This window comes from Diabrotica undecimpunctata, chromosome 9 (genome assembly GCF_040954645.1).
Source record: "Diabrotica undecimpunctata isolate CICGRU chromosome 9, icDiaUnde3, whole genome shotgun sequence".
NCBI lineage: Eukaryota > Metazoa > Arthropoda > Insecta > Coleoptera > Chrysomelidae > Diabrotica > Diabrotica undecimpunctata.
This window is the reverse complement of record NC_092811.1, coordinates 119492677-119516449: the sequence shown is the minus strand read 5'-3', so window position 1 is coordinate 119516449 and position 23773 is coordinate 119492677. Positions and strand designations below refer to the sequence as shown.

General features: G+C 34.2%; 2 protein-coding genes across 2 annotated transcripts; one reads left to right on the top strand and one right to left on the bottom strand.

The window, feature by feature from the left end:
• Window positions 1-4078: 4078 nt before the first annotated feature.
• On the top strand, window positions 4079-22415 carry LOC140451346 (uncharacterized). The gene is made up of 7 exons (XM_072545091.1): window positions 4079-4537; window positions 11457-11574; window positions 11708-11869; window positions 17516-17749; window positions 20598-20729; window positions 20939-21108; window positions 22159-22415. The coding sequence occupies exons 1-7, from the start codon at window positions 4398-4400 to the stop codon at window positions 22262-22264; spliced, it is 1062 nt and encodes a 353-aa protein (XP_072401192.1). The 5' UTR covers window positions 4079-4397; the 3' UTR covers window positions 22265-22415.
• On the bottom strand, window positions 22406-23555 carry Sys1 (Sys1 golgi trafficking protein). The gene is made up of 3 exons (XM_072545092.1): window positions 23168-23555; window positions 23014-23081; window positions 22406-22726 (listed from the first exon to the last, which is right to left on the bottom strand). The coding sequence occupies exons 1-3, from the start codon at window positions 23339-23341 to the stop codon at window positions 22486-22488; spliced, it is 483 nt and encodes a 160-aa protein (XP_072401193.1). The 5' UTR covers window positions 23342-23555; the 3' UTR covers window positions 22406-22485.
• Between the last annotated feature and the right edge of the window lie 218 nt (window positions 23556-23773).

Below are 23773 nucleotides of genomic sequence, written 5' to 3'. Positions count from 1 at the left end.
TGAAATATTAGATATTTAATAGAAAATATTAGATACTTACAATTTTGCCACAGACTGAACAGTAGATTTTTCCCATATCCATAGACAGCTCTTTATAAGGTTTAATCCAAGTTGAAGCACTGGTTGTTTTAGGCATTATAAAATCACAATCTTCCTTTTTGTTACGCACAACGAGTGTTTACGCTTTGAATATCAAAACAAAAATGATTTACAAATCTGAGCATCAAATTAGAAATGTTTAGGTACCTAATTCAATAAACTGGGAGATTTTGGAAAATCCCTAAATTAGGAACAAAACTATTAGCCGTTTACCTGCTGTTAAGATACAATAAATTGTAGATAGATTTGGGGATTAGATCATAAAATGCAAATGAGCGAACCCTTAGCGATTATCCAATAACTGAATGCCTCAGTGACCGAGACTTTCTAAGAATGTTGAGGGCTACTTAAATTGATCTTCTTTGAAATTGTAAATGTTTTGTACCTGTAGAGATTACGTACTTAGATCATTTCTTGATTAAAATGACTACAAAATTTTATACAAGAATTGAAATAAATTGGTATGTTTAAAAATTTTCAAATACAGTATAAAAATCTGAACTTTTATGCACTTTATGCAAACCTTTATACAAATATGCCGAAATATGAAATATTTGCATAAAATATGCACAATATGCAAAATATGCAATATGCATATTTGCCGAAGTCTACTCATTATTCTATTACTTCTTCTGGTTAACCTTACAAGATGTTACTTCCACTCGTTGTACTTATTATACTTCCCTAGCTTATTTTTCGCAGGAATCAGGCGAGACCACAACTGCTCGTCGCTTACGAGAAACGCACTAGCTTCTAAACTATTTTCCATATTTCTTCTTTCTATGGTTTTAGCAAGGTTTTTACGGCCGAATGCCCTTCGTGGCGCAAACCCTCTTCTTTTATACGGGCTTGGAATCAGCACTAATAGTTACAGAGCTACTCAATTCACAATTCACCCACCAACAACCAGAGGCGAAGTTAATGTAATAATACTAATAATAATCTACTTTATTTCCAGATTCAATCTTTGCAGCTTTCCTTCTCATAAAGTAATAGACATATGCGACCTTCTAATAGATCAAGCATTTAGACCCGAAATACAGAAAAAATCAACATCAATGTTAGAAATGTCCAGTTATGTATGCACGGCTATTTCAACAGTAATACCAGAACTGACCACAACATTTGCCCTTAACCATGTTTATAACATCAATTATCAATGAACGATACCGTAATGCTGTTAAAGCCGTGAAAGCATATCCTGGATCAGACGTGGCCTCAGATCACAATCCACTTATAGCCAAAATTACACTCACCCTTAAAAATATTAAAAGACATCAAAGAATCCCTACAATAGACACAAGAAAACTTAAAGAACCTAAAGTAAAAGAATGCCTCCAACATGAACTGCATGTGAACTGCAACAAATTGAACACAAACACCAACGATATTGACGAGTACTGGAATCGACTAAAAGATTGTCTACTGGAACCCTGTAAAGAAATATTAAAGACTTCCTCAAGGAGAAAAGAGGAATGGATGAATGACGAGATACTCAATATGATGGAACAACGGAGACAATTTAAAAACAAGGATAACAATAAATACAGAGAGATAAACCACGAGATTAGAAAGATGATAAAGCAGGCAAAAGAAAAATACTTTTAAGAGCAATGCAAAGAGATCGAAGACCTTCAAAATAAATATGATCTGTTTAACCTACACAAGAAAGTCAAAGAACTGGCAGGACTAAGAAAACAAAATCCCACTTGTGAAATTCTGGATAGACACGGTACTGCTATAACACATACGGACGAGAAAATACAAAGATGGGCAGAATATATCGATGAATTGTTCGATGATGAAAGAGGAGATCTGGAGCACATAGAACTTACGTCAGAAGAAATAGGTCCATATATTACAAAAGAAGAAATATTGCACGCATTAAAAACAATGAAGAGCGGGAAAAGCCCTGGACCTGATATGCTTCCTATAGAAATCCTAAAAATTCTAGATGAGAAGCACATTGATGTTTTAGTGACACTTTTGAACCAAATTTATAGTTCAGGCGTATTACCCAAAGAGTGGTTAACATGTATTTTTATTTGTCTCCCTAAAAAGAAAAACGCAAGAGAATGCAGCGATTACCGCACCATTAGCTTAATGTCTCATACGCTAAAGTTACTACTTAAAGTCATCCATAACCGAATATATCACAAACTGGACATAGACGTTAATAATACACAATTTGGTTTCCGCAAAGGCCTAGGAACACGTGAAGCTCTTTTTTCACTTAATATACTAATACAAAGATGCCTGGACGTCAATCAAGATATATACGCATGTTTTATTGACTATAATAAAGCATTCGATAAAGTACGACATAAACATTTAATGAATGTCCTGAAATCAAAGAAGATTGACTACAACGACCTCAGGATCATATCAAATTTATACTATAAACAGCGAGCAAAAGTACGTGTTAACGAACAGCTGTCAGAAGAAATTGAAATTAGATGTGGAGTAAGACAGGGATGCGTATTGTCGCCAATTCTTTTCAACGCCTACTCCGAAGAGGTCCTGAAAAAAGCTCTTGAGGGTGAAACAGCTGGAATAAAGGTAAATGGAGTTCCCATTAACAACATTAGATATGCGGACGACACTGTGATTTTAGCCGAAAACATTGAAGATCTTCAGAGACTGGTGACCAGAATAGCAGAGTATGGAAAAGAGTATGGTCTAACAATGAATGTCAAGAAGACGAAATTTATGAGAATATCGAAAACTCAAAGAAATAACGAGAATCTTCTAATAAACGAAACCAACGTCGAACAAGTGGACAAATATGCATACCTGGGAACAATGATTAACTCCACAAATGATTACAATCAGGAGATAAAAATAAGAATAGAAAAGGCTAGAGCAAATTTCAACAAAATGAGAAGAGTTCTATGTACCAGGGATTTAAAACTGGAACTAAGAGTTAGGTTGGCGAGGTGCTATGTTTTTTCGACCTTATTTTATGGAATGGAATCTTGAACCTTGAATGCTACATCAATGAAAAAACTGGAATCATTTGAGCTGTGGGTGTACAGAAGAATTCTGAAAATATCATGGACAGAACACGTCACAAACAAAGAGGTTCTGAGAAGGATGAACAAAGAAATGGAAATTTTAAATTCAATAAAAACAAAAAAATTGGAATATCTCGGACATATTACACGTGGAGAGAAATACACCTTGCTCCAACTGATCATACAGGGAAAGATCCAAGGAAAGAGAAGCATAGGGAGGCGTAGAATGTCATGGCTGCGCAACCTGAGAGAGTGGTACGGATGTACATCAAATGAACTTTTCAGAGCAGCCGTCTCAAAAGTTCGAATAGCTATGATGATTGCCGACCTCCGCCGCGGAGATGGCACTTGAAGAAGAAGATGTTTATAACATGGTACAGAAAAGCACACCATCAAGAAAATACCAGATCCCATCTATTTGGAAACGAATTTTATTGTAGGATTCTACTATAAATGCATGGTTTTCATGATGGTATACCTCATGAGTTATAGTATTTTCAGAAGTATTAAAAACGGAATATATATACTGAATGTATTGCTTTTAAGAACATTTCCAATCTTTTCTTTCTTTAAATATGGAATCGTAGATAGTTTTATAAACTTTCGTATATAGAAAATAAACATTGTTTAAGGAATTTTAATATTAAATTTGTTTAAAAAATTGTTGTAAAAAATCAACCTGTTTTTGTATTTGTTTTCCAAACTTTAACGGCAACAAAATTATGAATTTTATGAGTTACTTTTGAAACACACTGTATATATCTCCACTAGTAATTAACATCCATCTATAGTGAACAAATTTGCCTAGAAGAAACTTTATTATCATATTCTTTATTTATAAATAAAGCAAATTAAATAATTATAAAGTATGTATTATATATTTAGAAATAATTAATTCGTATCAGCTGATATTTATGAAGTTTGCTCACGCCCATTTTTTGATTCTGTTGTTTTTTTTTATCAGTTCTTTTGTCGTCGGCTATTTTGACGGGTCACGACAAATCCACTTTAGTTTCCATAATACTTTACGATCAGATACTGCACTAAAAATATTTTACTACTATATAAATAATTATTTAAGCTAATATTAAACGATACAACCTTGACATTGTTGAAATTGAAATTAAGTATCTTTCACTGACGTGGCGTTCACCTTACCAACAGCTGATAAGACGATAAAAGTCGTGTGTAAAACGGTATAATAATTAATCTTACTCTCAGATTCGAAAAAGCTATTTTTATATGAATTTAGTTTGTTAACCTAGTGGGTACGTACTATAAAATATGGCTCTACCCGAAACTTTTGTACCGGGATTTCACGATGAGGCAGCGGTGAGAAAAATGCAGTATACTAAACTTGGAAACACTGATATGCACGTTTCGAAATTGTCGTTGGGTACCGGTGGATTTTCTTATTTTTATGGGTAAGTATAAATATCTTCTCAGTTAAATTTATATGTCAAAAAATGATAATGTGTAATGTTAGGTAATGAAAATGTCTTTAGGGCATGTGTTTGCCTCTATAAGGAAGATTTGTTATAAATATTGACGGAAATACCGGTCCCATCTAGATCATGCCATGCTAAATATACAGGGTTATCTACTCAAAAGAGTCCATCCTGATGTTTGGCAATAATCATTGGATTGTGTGAAAATTCTAAAACAGGTCGATTTCTATTCTAAAGGGGTCATCTTTTAACGATATAGATATCTGTCATTTTTCAACCTCCTCCCTTCCAATACTACAAACCTTTAATTTTAAATAGGAAAAAGGTACCATGTGTGGTACATCATTAGACAAAAATTTTGCTGGAGAATTTAGGCATCCGTGATTGTTTTTTCCATATTTCCTCTATTATTGCGAAAAAGTATCAGTTTATTGAAAGTGTTACAACTCTTAAAAACTAAACGTAACGGCTATGTTTTGCTAGTAATAATTTCAAATTTTTCTGTAGCATTAAAACCTACATTAAAACGAAATTTGCAGCATTAATAGGAAACTTTATTAAATGTAATGTTAATAAAATGAGCTAAATTTTATTTTAATAAATTCATAATTAAAACAGTTTATGCATCAGGTATAATTATTTATCTAAATAGGTCTGCGATCTGTCCAAGGGCAATAAGCGTTTTTAATGACATGCACCCAATGACAGACCCTTCCATTGTAAAAATGGACTGAGGCAGGGAGATGGACTGTCGTGTCTCTTATTTAACCTTGCACTAGAAAAAGTAATTCGAGAGTACCATATTAATATGAATGGTACCATATTTAATAAATCTGTACAAGTGGTCGGATATTCAGATGACATAGACATTATTGCTAGGTCCACAGAATCTCTGATCGAAGCATTTCGATCACTAAGGGCGTCTGCAGTGAGAATGGGATTAGAAATAAACGCACAGAAAACTGAGTATATGTATTGTACTAGATCAGGCAACCAGATACCTAGACTATTAATTGATGATCTGGAACTGGAAGGTGTGGACACCTTCGTCTACCTGGGCTCGCTGCTGACCGAAGATAACAATCGAAGAAATAAAAGAAGAATAGTGCTTGCCAATAAGTGCTATTATGACTTGAGGAAACAGATGGCCCCAAAACTAACCAGAAAAATTAAAGGTACCATATATAAAACACTAATAAGGCCAGTGTTAACATACGGGTCAGAAACGTGGTTACTTACAGAGAACGACCAAGAATTGCTTAAATGTTTCGAGAGAAAAATTCTAAGGAAAATATATGGAGGAGTCCAAGAACAGGGTTTGTGGCGTTGGTGCTACAACTTTGAGTTATACAGAAGTTTTGGGGAACTTGGCGTTGTAAAATGTATTAAATTAGCACGCCTTCGATGGATAGGACATGTAATTGGGCGAGATAAAGATGCAACGATCAGAAAAATCTTCGACCAAAGAGTACCAGTGGGAAGACGAGCCAGAGGAAGACCAAAACTTAGGTATCAAGATAACATAGAGGATGATCTAAAATCCATCTTAGTTAAAGCATGGAGAAGAGTTGCCTGAGACAGGGGCGAATGGAAGATTGTTCTGAAGAAGGCTTTGGCTCATAACGAGCTGTAATGCCACTGATGATGATTGATGACATGCAGAGTGTAGTAAGAACCAGTGATCTCCTTTTAAAATTGAACTCAACCTAAGTCTACATTTTTCTATGAGAGTTTTATGTGTTTATCTTAAAATTTAAACATATCTGTGTATTAAATGCAGGTCGGATGACAATAGACGTTTTAGCCTTCAGCCTTTAATGACATCTCGCACGTTGAATTGGGTAGTAACTGGTTTGGATAAACTGAGACTCTTTCACTGCAACTGAGACTAAACGGATGAATGCATCAACGATAACTCGCTGTACCTTATTTTGGAATATGTAAAATTGATAATTTGATGTCGCTGTTATTACCCCACAGCTGTATGCTATAGGTCTACACAGATCTTTATGTGGTTCTGTATAATAGTATTCTGTTGTATAATAAAAGCTTTGATCTGTGGTCAATGATCCAATACATTTTGTTCGACAAGACGTCGATCCAGATTTTAGATACTTTTTAGATAGTTCTTGAAGTGTTTTTCCAGATAACAAATCAAAACCAGGAACCTCTTTTATGTTAATCTGATTCATTATTGTTTGCTAAACTTCCCTAACAGTAAGCTTGCCATGTGGTATCAATTTAAAAGAGCACATTTACTTATTCGGTGATTTTTTGTTTTTCTTCATCTGATAATTCGGAGGTAAAGGTCATGAGAACATTTTTTAGACATTTGCAAAGGGATTCAGCCTTTTCTTTCTCTTATATGGCCCAGATGCTATTGCCATTTTTGACTGGTGGATTATAATAATATGGCTTTTCAGTTTTTGTGTTGTTTTCCACAGCGAGTACTCTTTAGTTTCCTTTGGTGTGAGGCTTTCTAGATAACACTGGATTCCCTTGTTTTGTTCTTTTGTGATTAGCTCTTTCAATTCTTTAATGGCTTTCTATGATCCCGGCTTGCTATCATTTTTTCCGCAGTTTTTTTTTATTCTAATTTTTTCTCTGACTACAGGAGATATTTTATTTTCCCTTGACTCCTTTTATAATTAGTAGTAGCAAACCATGCCGCCACGTTTATATTTTTAGTAAAGTTTTCAGTATACCTTTTACTGACTGATCTAAAAGTGAGTAGATTATCTAATTTTTCCCTGAATACTCTCCAGTCGGTTTTATTATTATGTAGGGATGCCAAACTCAATCGCTTTGGGAATCTTCTATCTATCTATCTATACAGCCCTTGCTGTCGAATTTTGGACATAGGCCTCCTCTTTCTTCTTCCACGTCTCTCTATTGTAGGCAGTTTGTATCCACTTTGGGCCTGCGTGTTTCTTCAAGTCATCTGACCATCGCATTTGTGGCCTTCCTCTTTTTCGTTTGTAACTATATGGTCTCGAGTATATAATCATCTTATTCCATCTGTCGTCTTTCTGTCTTATGGTATGTCCAGTGAAGTTCCACTTAAGTTTTGCTATCTGCGTTAATACATCGGTCACTTTTGTTTTGTTGTGGATCCAAGTATTTCTTTTCTTGTCTGATAGCCTGATGTTCAGCATTTGCCTTTCCATGGCTCTTTGGGTCTTAGCTATTTTTTACATGTTTACCTTTGTAAACGTCCAAGTTTAAGAACCGCAGGTGAGAACAGGAAGTATACATTGGTTGAAGACTCTTGTTTTTAAATATTTGGGGTATTTTCTATTTTTTAGTATATAGGAAATTTTTCCGAATGATACCCAAGCCAACCGTATCCTTCTCTTTATTTCTCCGGTCTGATTTCTTTATTTAATTTAATTAGTTGTCCCAAATATACATATTCTTCTATTTGTTCTATAGTTGTTTGTGCAATTGTAATTATTAATTCTTCTGGTTGGTTGGTCATAATTTTCGTTTTATTATAATTCATTTGTAGACCTATTTTTGTTGATTCGCTATTTAATTCATCCATCATATTTTGCAATTTTTCCCTTTTATCTGTTATTAATACTATGCCGTCTGCATTGGGAATCTTATTTACGTCAAATGACCAGTTCTTCCAATGAAGCAGGAATGGTATTACGCTACCAACAGCAGTTCAAATAACTTAACTTTTTGCAAATTTCTTGTAGTGTAGTTTTGACGTGACAGAAAAAATTGTCATTAAAACTAGTTACGTTTACTTTTTAGAGGTATAGGGGAGGATGGGTCATTGTGAACCATCTAAGGAAGATATGCACATACTGTTAAACCAGAAATGATTTTGTTTTGTTTAATTAATTAGGGACGTTCATTAAACATTTAACTGTCATTTAGTTGCAATTGAAACATAATTTATTTAACGTATTTTCAACAAAAAAATGACAACTGACTATATGTCAAAAGTTCACATTGCCCCATAGGGTGGGGCAATGTGAACTACTGAGGAAAGTCACACTATTTCATTATCTAATGGCTATGTTTGGTAAATAAAATCAAGTAAAAAGAATTTTTTTATTAAAAATACGTAGAAAACCGGTAACGGAACATTAGTAAAAATAGACACATGTTATATTTATTCAGAAATACAAAATTCACACTGAAATTCTTCATCATCTTCTGGATCTATTCCCGCACATGCTTCATGAGCCCATTTCAGACAGGCCGAGCAACGTACCCATCCTTCTTCATTGGCTGATGAGGAGAACCACTCGTTACAGTAAAAACATTCAGCATCTTCACCATTGCCATCATCTTGTACTTGATGGTTACATTTATTTTTTTTCTTTCCCTTACCATCTTTGGAAGGACAAACTTTTATTTTTTTGTTACTTCTTTCACTATCTTCGTGCTTATCATCATTTATTTTTTTCTTAGTTTTTCCTTTTTCATTGTTTCTATTGCCTCCTTCGTGTTTATTTCAAGTTCTAATTCTAGCTTATACGGACTAGATGTCAGTACAGCCGTTTTACCTTTTTTGGATTTCCTCTTTGGTTCCATTAATTTACTTCTCTTTGGCAGAGGACGAATGTCTTTAGGGCTGTTTGCTCCAAATGAAGTTGTTGCTCTATTGTGTGCAGGGGAAATTGTCAATTGAAAATCGTTACCAGTATGAAGCTTTGCAACTGAGGTTGAAGCAATTACCTCATCTTGACTTAAGTGAGACTCTGCAGTTGAAGTTGAAGGAATTGCCTCATCTTGACTTGACACTGGTAGACTATTATTCTCCAAATCTCTTTCAGTCGTAGCAGATGGTGCAAAATCGAGGTCTGTAAATATATTGGGATCATAAGGTACTATCCCACATTTTTTAAAAGCGTTAATAGCAGTCAAAGGTGTTGCAGCTTGTAAGAAAGCCTCACCAAAAATTTTAGAGATTTGGAAAGCTGTTACCACTCTGCCTGGGTTGTTATTAAGAAACTTTTCTAATGCCATATCATAATATCGTGCAAAGGAGCCATGACACCAACATCGGTTGGCTGCATTCGATGGGTGGAATGTGGAGGCAAACAAATGATATGTACATGTTTTTCCCTAGCCAAATTAATTACTTCTACTATGTTTTTTGTATGGCTGCTGTGTCCATCCAAAATCAATAAGATCGGATCGTCTTCACTTGGTTTCGTTTGTTGAAGAAAATGTTGAAACCATATTAAAAAGAGTTCACTATTTATCCAGCCACTATCGCTACAGGCGAATATTGAACCTGGAGGTGCACCAGCTTGGAGTTCAACTTTCATTCTCTTTCTTGCAAAGATTAACATCGGCGGTATGAAGATTCCTGATGATGACATGCAAATAACGGCTGTTGTTATTCCACTTCTATCAGCAGAAGTAAGCCGTCCAACTTGTTTCCGTCCTTTATGCGCCAAGATTTTACTATTACATTTGGGGACTGTACCTAGACCTGTTTCGTCACAGTTAAAAACACGCGTTGGATTGACATGTTTAGAATCCAAAGTAGCTTTATACAGATCAAAAAATTGTTTTACATTGTAACGATTAAAAGCTTCAGCTCTTGCAGCAGATGTTGATTCGGGTTTACGTAATGAAAGCCCTAGGTGCCGTTTTCAAAATCCGTACGCCCAATCTAAACCTGCAAGTTTGTTTGTTTTATTATATGGATGGTCTATGTTATTTTTTTCGGCTAACTGGAAAGCTAGGTGACGAAGATCAAGCAAAGTAATTCCGTATAAACGCTTCTCCATATCTAAGATATAATTATACAATTCTTCTTCCTGTTCCTTGGTAAAAACCGTTTTGTAGAAACCTAGACCCTTTTCGTCAGGAGAAATTCTTGTTACTTTTTCTTTGCATCTGCGAATTAACGTTGCTTTCGGGATACCATAAACTTTATTAGCTTTTAAATAGCCCATTTCCCCAGCTTTAACTGTCCGGATAGCATTCTTCAAGGCAACAAGAGACCAGGATTGTTGCTCAGTTTTCCTCACATAATTTCGTACCATTTCTAACTGCAAAAGAAGCATATAATTAAAAAAGTGTCAAGAAAATATAATGGAGCAATTTGAACCACTCCTAGTCCACGTTGCCCCATGCGTAGTACACATTCAAAATATGGAAATTAACGTACCAGTTCACAACGTATCAAAAGCAAATCTTAATTATTAAAAGCACATTTTACAAGCAACACCACAGTATCAAAAAGTTAAAATAATCATGTCTACTTACCGAGAAATCTTTAGTCAAAAGTAGTAAATTCCTTAGATCAGCAGCGACGAAACACGTGTTTTTAATTATAACACGTCTGAACGTACTCCCCGTGCGTTCACACTCATACTAAAAGTAGATAAGATGTCTACGCATATTTGTAGTAGTTACTAGATGCAGTGTTGCCAATTTTAAACAAAATAACCGATGTGGTTTACATTACCCCCATGGTCCATGATGCCCCATCCTCCCCTAACACTTTTAATACATTGAGAATTTTGCACAAGAAATATAAAATGAATAATTGAATAAATGAATAATTGAATAAATATGAATAAATGAAAAGCCTGAATTCTCCAACGAGCATCTAATGATGTGCCACACATGATCTATTTCCTATTTAACATTAAAGGTTTATGGTACTGGAAGGAGAGAGAGTTGACCAATAAACGACGTCTATATCGTTAAAAGATGTCCGTCCCCTTTGGAAAAAAATCAACCTGTTTTAGCATTTTCATAAAATCCATTGAATAATATAAATAATATATATAATATATAATAACATAAATATCGGGGTGTACTGGCCAAACTTGTATCTTCAATATTGCTTAATATGTAATATGTTTTTAATAAGTGTATCTACCTGTTTATATTGTTTTGTATTTTTTGGTATTAGTGATTACGATATTGAAGAATGTAAGAAAACTGTCCATGAGGCTATCAAAAGAGGTATTAATTATATCGATACGGGGCCTTGGTATGGACATGGAACATCAGAAGAGATATTAGGGAAAGTAAGTCCAACTCATAGTTAAATCAACGCATTTAATTCCTCTAATCTCTCCCTAATTTCGGGAAAAATTTTAAGATTTTTCTTCAGTTTGATTACTTAAGATTTACATCGTAACATTGTTTTTAATCTTTAAGTGTTTGGAGGGAATTCCGAGAAAAGCTTATTACCTAGCCACAAAAATTGGACGTTATGAGCAGGATCCCAAGTTAATGTTCAATTTTTCTGCCCAAAAAACTCGAGAAAGTATAAATACTTCTTTGAAACGGCTGAAAGTAGACTACGTGGATGTTTTACAGGTAATATAAGTATAATTTAACAATCAATAAATTATTGGTAGTACATATATTGTTCCCAAATAGTTTACTTGGGAATATATATATGTGTATATATATATATATATATATATATATATATATATATATATATATATATATATATATATATATATATATATATGTAACAATAAAACACTGAAAACTTTGTTTTCAAACTTCCACAAAATTTATTTTAAATTCTTATCACTACAGCTGTTTCGGCTGATTGCCTTTCTCAAGTGATCTGTTTTTGGTATGGGTTTACACTTTATAGTCTCTAATGAAATAGGTTGAGGAGGGGAGAACTGTTTGTCTCAAGCTGGTCATTCAGAATTATATCTGTGTTTTTTAATTTGTTGATTTCCATAGATTCTAACAAAGATAGCTTAAGGCCTTTATTTTGAATATGGAGAATTTTAAATTCGTCATTAAAAGAATGATTATGATCTAGAAGGTGAAGTGCGTATGTAGAATCTGTTTTTCTATTATTGAAAGCCCTTTTATGTTCTGCTATTCGTTTATTAAAATTTCTACCTGTTTGACCAATGTAAGTTTTTGGACAGTCGCCACATTTAAGTTTGTATACACCACTGTGTAAGTGTTTTTTATGTTGGCTCTTATTGTTTTTAATATATTTGCCTAGGTTGTTATTTGTTCTGAAAGCTGGTGTTATTCCTTTCTTTTTTATGTGTTTGGCTATTTTTGTTGATATTTTTCCTGTATATGTAATCGAGCAGAAGGTACTGGGTTTTTTCTCTGGTGGTGGAAATACTAAGTTCAGGGCTTTCTTGTGTAGTTTTTGATTTAATATTTTATTAATTGTTTGTTCGTTGTATCCATTGTTTACTGCTATTTGCTTAATGATATTTAATTCTGTCTCAAAATTGTATTTTGACATAGGAATTGCTGTTAATCTATGTAACATACTATGATAGGCTGCCAGTTTATGTTGTGTGGGATGGGATGATGAATTGTGAATAGTCGTGTCAGTATGGGTAGGTTTATGAAATATGGAGAAGTCATGTTTGTTTTTAAGTCTTGTAATTTTTAAATCTAAAAAATTTATGGATTGATTTTGTTCTGTTTCTATTGTAAATTCAATCTGACTATGAAGAGAATTAATATACGATAAAAATTGGTCGAGTTGCCTGTTAGTTCCTGTGAAACATACCAGTACATCGTCTACGTATCTCCACCAATATAAAAACTGTTTGAATATGGGATGTTTTAAAATCTTTGTCTCTAGATGATCCATAAAAATATCTGATAGTAATGGGCTTAGAGGATTGCCCATTATAAGTCCTGCACTGTTATTTGTATATAATTCATTATTAAATTCAAAGTAGTCCTGGTTTATGCAAACTTCAAGAAGATGTAAAATTTCAGATGTAATGATTGGATTTGTACTATTTTGGTCTAAAAGGTTTTTTACTAGAATAAAAGTTTCTGTGGGAGGGATACTAGGAAAAAGATTTTTTACGTCAAATGAAATTAATCTGGAGTTGTTAGGTAACTGAAAATGTTGTATTTTATTAACTAGTTCTATTGTATTTTTTATGGTAAATTTAGGTGAAAATTTAGTGTGTTCTAAAATAATCTCTAGCAGTTTTTTTGAAAGTTTATATGACGGAGCTGTATAAAAAGACACTACAGGTCTTATTGGGTGATCCGGTTTGTGTAGTTTAATGAAAGAGTATAATTTAGGAGGTTGTGGGTTCATGATACTGAGGTATTTCTGTTCTATTGGATTTACTATTGATTTTGAATTTTCTAACGCTAGCTTAATTTGTTTTTGATACTTTTCTGTTGGATCTTTGTGTAACGTTTCAATGTTTTGATTATTTAAAAATTCTATTGTTTTGTTATTATATTGTATTTTATCTATAGCAATAGTAGTGTTACCTTTGTCTGCTTTTGTAAACACTATGTTGTTTTCTATTGATTTATTTTTAATTGAAATGGCTGTTTTATTCTCTTTGTAACAGGAATTTTTGGTTTCACTACACACATCTGTAATAGATTTTGCAATTATACTTTTTTCGATATTGTTAGCAGTTTTGTTTAATGCTACTTCACATTCTACACCTAAATATTCTAAAGTTTTCTGATTATTATGTTGGGGCAAGTTGTGTTTAAATCCTTTCTCTAAAAGTTGTATCTCGCTATTACTAAATTTAGTATCTGTTAAATTTATAAATCTATTGAAAAAATTATGGTTCGAAAAACTTCTTGTATAATGAATATTGGCATTTTTACTATTGCAAATTAGATTATTTAGTTTTTTACACTGTGTATTGAATTTTTTATCTATTATATTATCTATATTAATTCTCACGTTAGAATCTAGGATGTCAAATTCTATATTATTTAATCTATAATTTAATTCTGAGTGACATACCTTAAGATAAACAGCTATGATATCTCGCTTCTTGTATTGGTATTATATATATATATATATATATATATATATATATATATATATATATATATATATATATATTGATCAAAACTGGTGTTTTGATTTGGTATTAACTTAAAAAATTTAGAAGTACTTTATACCGTTTTATTTGTAAAATATATTGAAATAAATGCCATCAACTCTTTTATATTACGCGATAATTCTTGTCAGATAAATAGATAGATTTAGAGAGGTGGCCTTTTAGCCTATTCCACTACGACCTTTTCAGATCTATTGTGGTCCTCTAGTCCTAGATAACATTCTCTATCCTGACCCTTTTTAAAAAATCTAATAGCTTCGAGACCTTTCATGTAGCTATTTGCCGGTAGATTTTCTTCTCCTAATGCAAAGAACCGCACATTTGTCAGACTGTCACACTCGCATAGAATGTGCTTTGCTGTTTCTTGCTGGACCTCATAATACACAGGTATGCTAGCCTTTGTGTATTACCTACCTAACAACCTTATTGCTCCCCCTTGCTGCGTCTTTGTCCACCACGTCATCGAACCATAGGTTATCATTGGTCTATAACCCTTGTGTATAACGATAGAGTCATTTTAGGGTTAAGTTCCCAATTCTTACCGCACATTCTTCTACATTTGACAGGGACATTGCACCCATTTCTGTATGGTTTTCAAAATGTGAGTAATTCTATGTAAGCCTATGATCAAAATACACCCTAGGTATTTCGTTTCTTTAGCAAATGGAATCTCTGTTTCTCCCTGCACCAGTGGTTTTAGGCCTTGTAGAGCGGTTTTTTTTGTGAAGTTGACGATTTGTGTTTTCTGAGCATTGACTAACAGTCTCTCTTGTTTACACCAGTCGTCAACTATATTTAGAGCTGCTTGCATTCTCTCAGACACCACCTGGACAAACGATTGCTATATCGTCAGCATATCCTAGACAGTAAAAGCCTTCTGTGAACCGATTTCTGATCATCTACCAAGGTTGCCCAAAGTAGAGGAGACAGAACTCCTTGTGGACAGCCTTCACCTACTTTTGCTTTGATGGTTGCTTTACCCAGAGTGGATATTACTGTCCTATTCTCCAGGGATGCCCTTATCCATCTGCACATTACCGCAGGTACGCCTCGTCTACTCATAGCCCCTGTCAAAGAGCTGGTAGTAACATTATTAAATGCCCCTTCTATATCTAAAAAAGCGACCATTGCTATATCTTTGTCTTCCATTGACTTTGAGATAAGCCTATTTAGATCATCTAACGCAGAGTCTTGTTAGATAGTAAATGAGACTCTGATCGAGTATCAACGGAAAAATTTTAATGTATGGAATTAGGGAAGTGTAATTCTACTTACCATTTAAAATAATGGAAACCTGTAAAGAAATATTTATTTTTTCACGACAAGTAAGCTATTCAGCTCACTATGATAGTAAAACTTAGAAAATCGGCCCTGGACAGGCGTTAAATTATCAAAACGTGTTAAGAATTTCCCGGCTTTGTACAGCGAAGTTAATGCGCAAAATTGCAACATGAAATTCGCTAATGCACTCAAATAAATGAAAGAAAAAACCCGAGGCAATCAAATAACATACCAAATAAACATGGAGTATTTTTGAGTCTTATTTTCCACACTATTGAAGAAGTTTACGAGTCAAATGACAATTTGCTTCCCAATAACTTTCATTGTGACAATTAGGTACTTGTGATCTTAGTTGTAATGGTAATGTTAAATTATTAGATTATAGTATTACATATTTTGACTATCATAATGCAAATTTTATAGATCCGAACAATTATTTTTCTTCAGGTGACTGGAATACTATTTTTGATGACTCAAATATTAATATCTTAGTAAATAATTTCTATGAAGTAGTCTCTAAGGCAATATTACTTTATGTTCCGACAAAAACATATAAGCCTTCAAAATTTCCTCGTTGGTTCTTTTAAAAAAGTCTGTCCATGCTAGATTCAAACATACTCAGTCTGCAGCTGCTTATACCTTATTTTCAGATCTTAGAACAAACTGCTACATATCTTATATCTCCAATATTAAAGAATCTATACACTCAGATTCAAAACAATTTTGGAATCATGTAAACTTGAATAAAAGCCAAGAAATTCCAAATGTTAAGCATTTTAATGACTTGCCAGCTGAATCAAGTGAGGAAATAGCAAACTTGTTTGCGAGTCATTTCTGTAGTGTCTTTGGCTCAGATAAAATTAATTTAAGTAACCTGGTGGTTATGATACTCCTTGTTTCTCCATACATTCCTGTTTGGAATAGATACCCTATATGAATCCTTAAAATTGTATTTTTTTGTCATGTGATCTGGTTTTTCATTAAAAATGTCCTTTGTCACGGCTCTTGTGCTACTCATATGCCCTGTCCCTTGATTTCAGAGTCTCGGTGATTGTTTTATTCTGTAGGCGCCCAATCTTGCTTCTCCTTGTATTATCAAATGCAAGGGAGGCAGGCCTAATAGAGTCTTCATAGCTGCTGTTGGAATAGTACGCATGTCACCCGTTATCCCCATACACGCAAGTCTTTGCACCTTGCTGAGTTTGGCTTTTGCAGCTGTTTGAAGTGTCTTAGTCCACCACACCGTCACTGCATAGGTAATTGAGAGTTTGATCCCCATGGTGTACACCCAGTACATCCTAATTTCTTCACATACATACGCCTGAGCACCATAAGTGTTGTAACTGCACTGCTTGTTACTTTTTCTAATCCCTAAACTTTTTCAACTGTTTCTAAACAAATATCTCACTTAGCATTGCAGAAATCTCTTGATTAATGAGCAACATGGATTTAGGTAAGATAAATCTACGTCTACAAATCTTCTTTTGCATCATGACTACATTGTCAGGGCTTCCGAGACTGGGTACCAAGTGAACTCAATTTATACCGATTTCTTGAAGGCCTTTGGCGCAGTGATCTATTCTTTGCTCATCTTTAAATTAAGATGTATTGGGATTTCTTTCATGGTTAAGTAGTTATCTTGATGAAAGAGTTCAGTTTGTTTTTATAAAGGGTTCACTTTAGATTTCTATCTTGGTTAGTTTTAGGGTTCACATGCGAGTCCTATTCTGTTTAACTTTATTAATGATTTTTCTGAGGCAATAAAGTTTTGTCAATTTTTGTTATTTGCTGATGATCTTAAGCTCTACTTAGAGACATATTCTTTCACACTATTTATAATTAAATTTAGGTACATGATGTAGAATTTGCTCCTAGTATGGACACCATTCTAAACGAGACCTTACCAACAGTAGAAGAACTTAAGAAGGAAGGAAAAACTAGATATATCGGTTTAACAGGCTATCCTGTCTCTACTTTATCCGAAGTTATTGAAAAAAGCAAAATCAGTATTGACATGATATTGAGTTACACCAGACTGACCATGATTGACGACACCTTAAGATCATTTATTCCAACGTTACAAGTAAGTAAATAATTCAGTTGTTTCTTTCTTCTACAGTTTTTAATGCAAATTAACTACATTTTTTGGCGTTTAGATTTCCACTTTGTTAATCGTTCTCAGAAAACGATTTCCACTACTTACTTTCATATTAACGATATGTTATGTTGAGTCGTAGAATTTTTCAACCGATTTTTAAACACATATAAATGTGGCATCAAAAATGTCTAAGGAACACTATTATTAGGTATTCCACTTTTTTCAATAAAAACTTAATATCTTTTTTGTTAATACATACCATTCGATTTGAAACTTGTTCTCTACAAATCAAAGTATGCCATGTAAATTAATCTTTCAATTGTACTGTTTTATTAAGGCAAAAGTGACAGCTCCTAAAATTCATACGATAAATTGCTTCAAATTGTAAAGAAATAATATGCAACGATAGTCATGGGGCATCGTCATTTAATACATGTTCACATGGTAAGTGCTGTGAATATGATTCAGGCTAGTCTTTCACAATGGTCTCGGAGCGTGATTGTGGCATCGATATGAACAATTTGGTAATGTCCCTGAAAGACATAGAGGTCGTCAACATGCAACTACTCCTCGACAGGATCTGTATGTGGTAGGATTAGCTCGTCAAAATGTGCATATAAGTGCACGTGAAAATCTATGGGGCCACTCACAACATTACTGAATGCGACCAAACTTTGAAGAATAGATTAGTTGAAACTGACCTGCACGCCAGACGTCCATTGAGGGTTCGTATGTTACGTCATGGAAATCTTGGACTCAGATTAAGGTGGGCACAATAGCATATGCAGTAAAGATTTGAGTTTTGTTTGATTCACAGATGAAGCTTTTCACTTTTTCTTTTATGAGGGGGTGGTTCAAATGTTCGAAACATACCACGGTCCTAGAATTTAGGCAGAACCGCCTTCCAGCCCCGGTTATGATGGACTCCTCCAACGTGGCCACGATGATATCCGAGACCCAGCGCAGGGGTTGTTCGAACACCATCGCCGTCAATGCCAGAGACCTATTTGCTAAAAAAAAACACCCTCCTCAGCGGTGAATTACCGGACGGATCACCCTGATTGGGACGCAACATAAGCACGGCATTCACCCGATCTCTCATTGACGCACAATTCTCACGCATTCTAGCACGTTCTCACTACGGCTGAATTCTTTTCTCCCTCTGTTCCTCCCTGTTCATGTTAAATCTCACTCTTTCATTCTGATTTATCTTCTTGCTTGCTCCTGGGCACACCTCGCCTTTCTTCTGGTTCCTTTCTCTCCAACGTTCTCCTCACATATCTCTGAACTGCTTTCCATCGATCTGACGATCTAATCATCTCATCCACCAGTTCTGTGACTGACTGCACCCTACTTCCTAGCTCTCTCTCTCTCTCTCTCTCAAGCAGGCTCCTCTCACCTATCCATCTATACCAATAGAGTGTGTGAGACAGTGTACGATATTTTACAGTACAGGCATTTGTCTTTTCTGCCTTTCCAAATCTGTAAAGGTATGCCCTGATGCAACCACGTCCTGTGAGCATCTGCGTCAGGAAGTAGTCCAAACGCCGGTGCCCGCAGTCCATTCATCTTCTCAGATTAGGAATCAGCGACTTCGTCCACTAGGCCACCCTTCTAGTTTCGTCCCATTCCTCTTGCCACACCATTTGGACCTCTCCCTTTCTTCTTTTTTTAGACGTTCTGCTATGTCCTCATTTCTCCTCTTGTATATTCTTCCTCTTTCCTTCACTAGCACGCTCATCGGAATACACCCGGTGATAACTCCCAACGCTTCGGCAGAGACTGTTCTGTATGCACATGCCACCCTCAATAGACTCTTCCTATCTGCTCCGGTGAGCTGCTTTATGTACGCCTTTGTTAAACCGCCTTTACGTGCTCCCCCCACTTTCCGTTTTGACTCAGAGTCACCCCTAAATACCTCACACATTTCTTTGGAACCACTCTCTTTCCTGCACATTCGAATGTTATCTCTCCCTTTTCCTTGGTCCCTTGAGAACTACAGCCTCGGTCTTACCCGCAGCCAGTTCTAGCTCATGCATTTTCATCCATTCCTCGACTTGGTCACATTCACGCTGTGCACCAAAGATAAGGTCCTCCCTGTCCCGCGCCACTATCAGCATAGCGAGGTCGTCCGCAAATGCGAAAGGGGTTACACCCTCTCCGTATTTTCCCACCACTTCTTTTTCTACCACAATATTCCTCTCTGACAGATAGTCGGAGACCAAATTCATCAAGTACCGCGGGCACCTTCTCCCTCGTAAAGCCTTCGTTACCTCTAAGTAATGTGATTTCGATTTTCCTCTATATTTCCTGTTTGCTGCGAGGCCAGTAGAGATGATACTGGCTGCTGCTGGTATCTATGATGTTTAAATTCAGCCCATGATGTCATTGTTGATTTGTGTCTTTCTTTAAGTCCCCGTCCAAGCTTTAAAAGAGCAGAAGCATCTTTCCACTTTTTGAAGCCCTTGTCTATAAAAGTGTGACTGTCAGCTGCTTCCCTTGGACAAACGAAAGACTGTGCTTTAAAGTGTCGACATGGGAAACAATACACAGCGTCTTCTGTTGAGGAGTATTCTATCGATTCATGGATGTCATAGAACGAGGTGTGAACCTCCTTCCATTAGTCTTTGGGAAATCCATGTTTGGCTATACGGAAAAAAAATTTAAGATGAATTCATTGCTGACTTTTCAGCCATTCTAACGGTATGTCACTTTTTAAAATCCAATCAAAATTGATATAGCTATATATGAGAAAAACTTTGTCTTCCTTAAACATTTTTAATGTGTTTAGTTGACAGAACAATGGAAAAATATTTGAATTTTATATTTTTAGTCGAAACATGTTGGAATTGTAAACGCTGCAGCAAACTCTATGGGACTCTTAAGCAATTTTGGTCCTCAAAATTGGCATCCAGCATCCGAACACATAAAAGACATCTGCACAGAAGCTCGGAATTTATGTAAGGTAATTAGGATCTTATTTTTCATGATGCCAAAAATGGTTATCTCAAAAATGAAATACTTTGTAATAGATGTAAAATGTAATATAAAATTGTGATTTTCAACTCTTGATACTTATTTTGACTATAATCTACCTAATTTTAACAAATATTCCAAACATTTTATAAAATAATAGTACATATTTCATTTTGATTAATTTTTTTTTCATTTTAGAAAAATGATGTGGAATTGGGAAAGCTAGCAATATACTATAGTCTGCAGGAAAAAGGCACTGAAACCGTATTGGTAGGAATGAACACGCCAAAACTTGTAGACATCAATTTGGAAGTCGTATACAACGGTTTAACGCCAATAGAGCAAGATATTTATCAGCAGGTTTTAAAGTGAGTAATATTACCTAACTCAAAAATACAATAAAACGAGAGTGAATTTACAAAACGCATTACAGCATGCAAAGGTATATCAGACAGACGCCAGCATCAGCTAAGATGGAAGTGCATAAAGGAAAAGACTGTAAGATGGAAAAGTGAAGATACTACATTATGCAAACGATGTTGTCATTATAGCAGAGAATGAAGCTGATTTTCAAAGGTTCTTACTTTGTTTTAACACAATACAGAAGTGTGAATATGACAATAGCAACTTAAACCTTACTGCATTATGTGCCCCCCACATTATAAACCCAATTTTTTTTTTAATGTTTTAACTCAATTTGCGTTGTAGCTGTATGGCAACCCATATCTGGCACATATTAATAGTGTACGCGAGATGTGTTGCATAGTTCTGAGGGCGAGATAGGCAGCTGTGCGCAGTTTCAAGTTTATTCTTGTTGAAATTCTGAACCATCTGATGAAATCACAATGAAAATTGAATTTGTGATAACAAATGCAATCTTATGACCCAAAAACACCAACATATTTAATACAGTAATCAAAATAACAGCGCAGCTTCATTTTTAACTACAAATATCTCAAAAAATAATGACTTTATTGTTATGAATGAAGAGTATATTATTTGCATATAAAGTATTGGAGAATCGAACAATTGCACTAAAATAGCAATTTTGGAAGGGTCAACCATTCACTTTCCCCTATCATATACTGCTGGTAGTAGCTAGAAATGCTTATTTAACGTAATTTAGTAGTGTATACAGTACCTACACTTCCTGTATATATAGCATTCAAACTCTAAATATTAGTAGACAGTACATAAAGTTACAAACACATCGTTGTCAATTGTTAACTCCATAGCACAACAGTATAAAACTTTAAAAGAACTTCACTATAGATCTAAAATGGGAATAAATATGTTTCTCACTACAAAAGGCAAGTCACACTAGAAGATAAACTATTAATAATTATATAGCATACAATACATTTTTTAGTTAACATGATTTTTTTTAAATACTGTTCTCACTGCTGTTTTTTTTTCAGAATCTTTGAAAAGCTTACTGAGAGACATTGGGAAAATGTTGAACTTCAAAATTATTGGAAAATAATGAAAGGAGAAGGATCTGCTGGGTTCTTTACAACAAAATAACAGTATTTGTAAATATATTATCCTTCCTTTCTGCAATTTGTTTTGCACTACAATAAATATACTCTGTTCTGTAAATTTTAAATTTAAAAATCAATTTGTTATGTTTTTTAAACATATAAATAGTTAAATAAACAGCAAAAGTAGAAAACTTGATAGTACATTTATTTATCACAACTTATTATCTAAAAATGAGATGTATATCACAACTTTGGTTAGTTATCCTAAAGGTCAGTCTTTGGTCCTAGTGATAGAGGTATAGCAGCCAATTCTGTCCTTAGACACAGAACTTCCCCACAAACACACATCACTGTTGCACAAGCTACATTTAAAGCCCACCAGGAGAAACTTGTGGGAAACTGTCCATTGTACATCCAGCACACCACAAGATGGATCAAGTGCCACGTGCAGCTGAAGTCCATACACTGTTTTGTTCTTTCTACTATGTACCACATCACTATGGATCTAAAAAAAGACTTATTACTTTTAAATATATTTATAGTGATTATATTTAGTTACAGGAAACGAAAATAAAACATTTCAAAGCATTTATATCTGGCTTTATACTTGTTAGATATATCTCAATAGAAAGATGTATTAAATTGAGATATACTCTTGGGATTTAAAAAAAAGCAACATAATGTTGAGTCCAGATGGGACATGTTAACAAAAGATGTAAAAAAATAACATCAGTTTGAGATTTGTTAAAAAAACTGCAAAGACGTGAAGTAAAAATAGGAATGTTAACTTACCCAATACCAGCATTAATAACAAAACTGCATATCACAATTATACCTCCTGCATCACGAACTTGTATTTCCTGAAACAGATTAAATATTTTTAATATAAATTTAAAATTGTAAGCAAATACATCATTGAAAATCATTTGATAAACAACCAACATACATGATATTGAAATATATTATCCAGTGTCTTAGGTTCTCCAAGTAAAGTACCTAATAAAGCTAGTATAAGTCCTATTGTACAGTACAGCACACACTGCATAGACACTATCTGAAATATGATCAACCAGGGGTCCCATTGGGTATATCTAAAAGAGCCTGTTAACTTTTTCATCATTTTGAAAGTAATTTCTTTTCCTTTAAAACATGAGATATTTAAACCATAAGTAATGCTTAAACAATTACTGGAACATTAGTCAATATAAACATTACACAGACAAAAACGTTATATTATTTTAACGACATACAGTTTTAATTTAATTTACACATATGACATTACTTAATAAATCTTATTTTATGTATACTTAACCAAAATACAGTACTTGTCATATCAAGTTGACGTTTTAAGAAACGTCATCGTTCGTTACAAAAAAGAAGAAAACAAAATGAACCTCTGTTTTTTTATAGTACTAACAATCTAGACAGTATATAAAGGTCATTAAATAAACTTTAAGATCAGAAACAATTAAAGTCCATTTATAAGTCATTTGTATATCGACTTTTGTAAATATATAATATTTTATTTATTTATTAATTATGATAAATGATA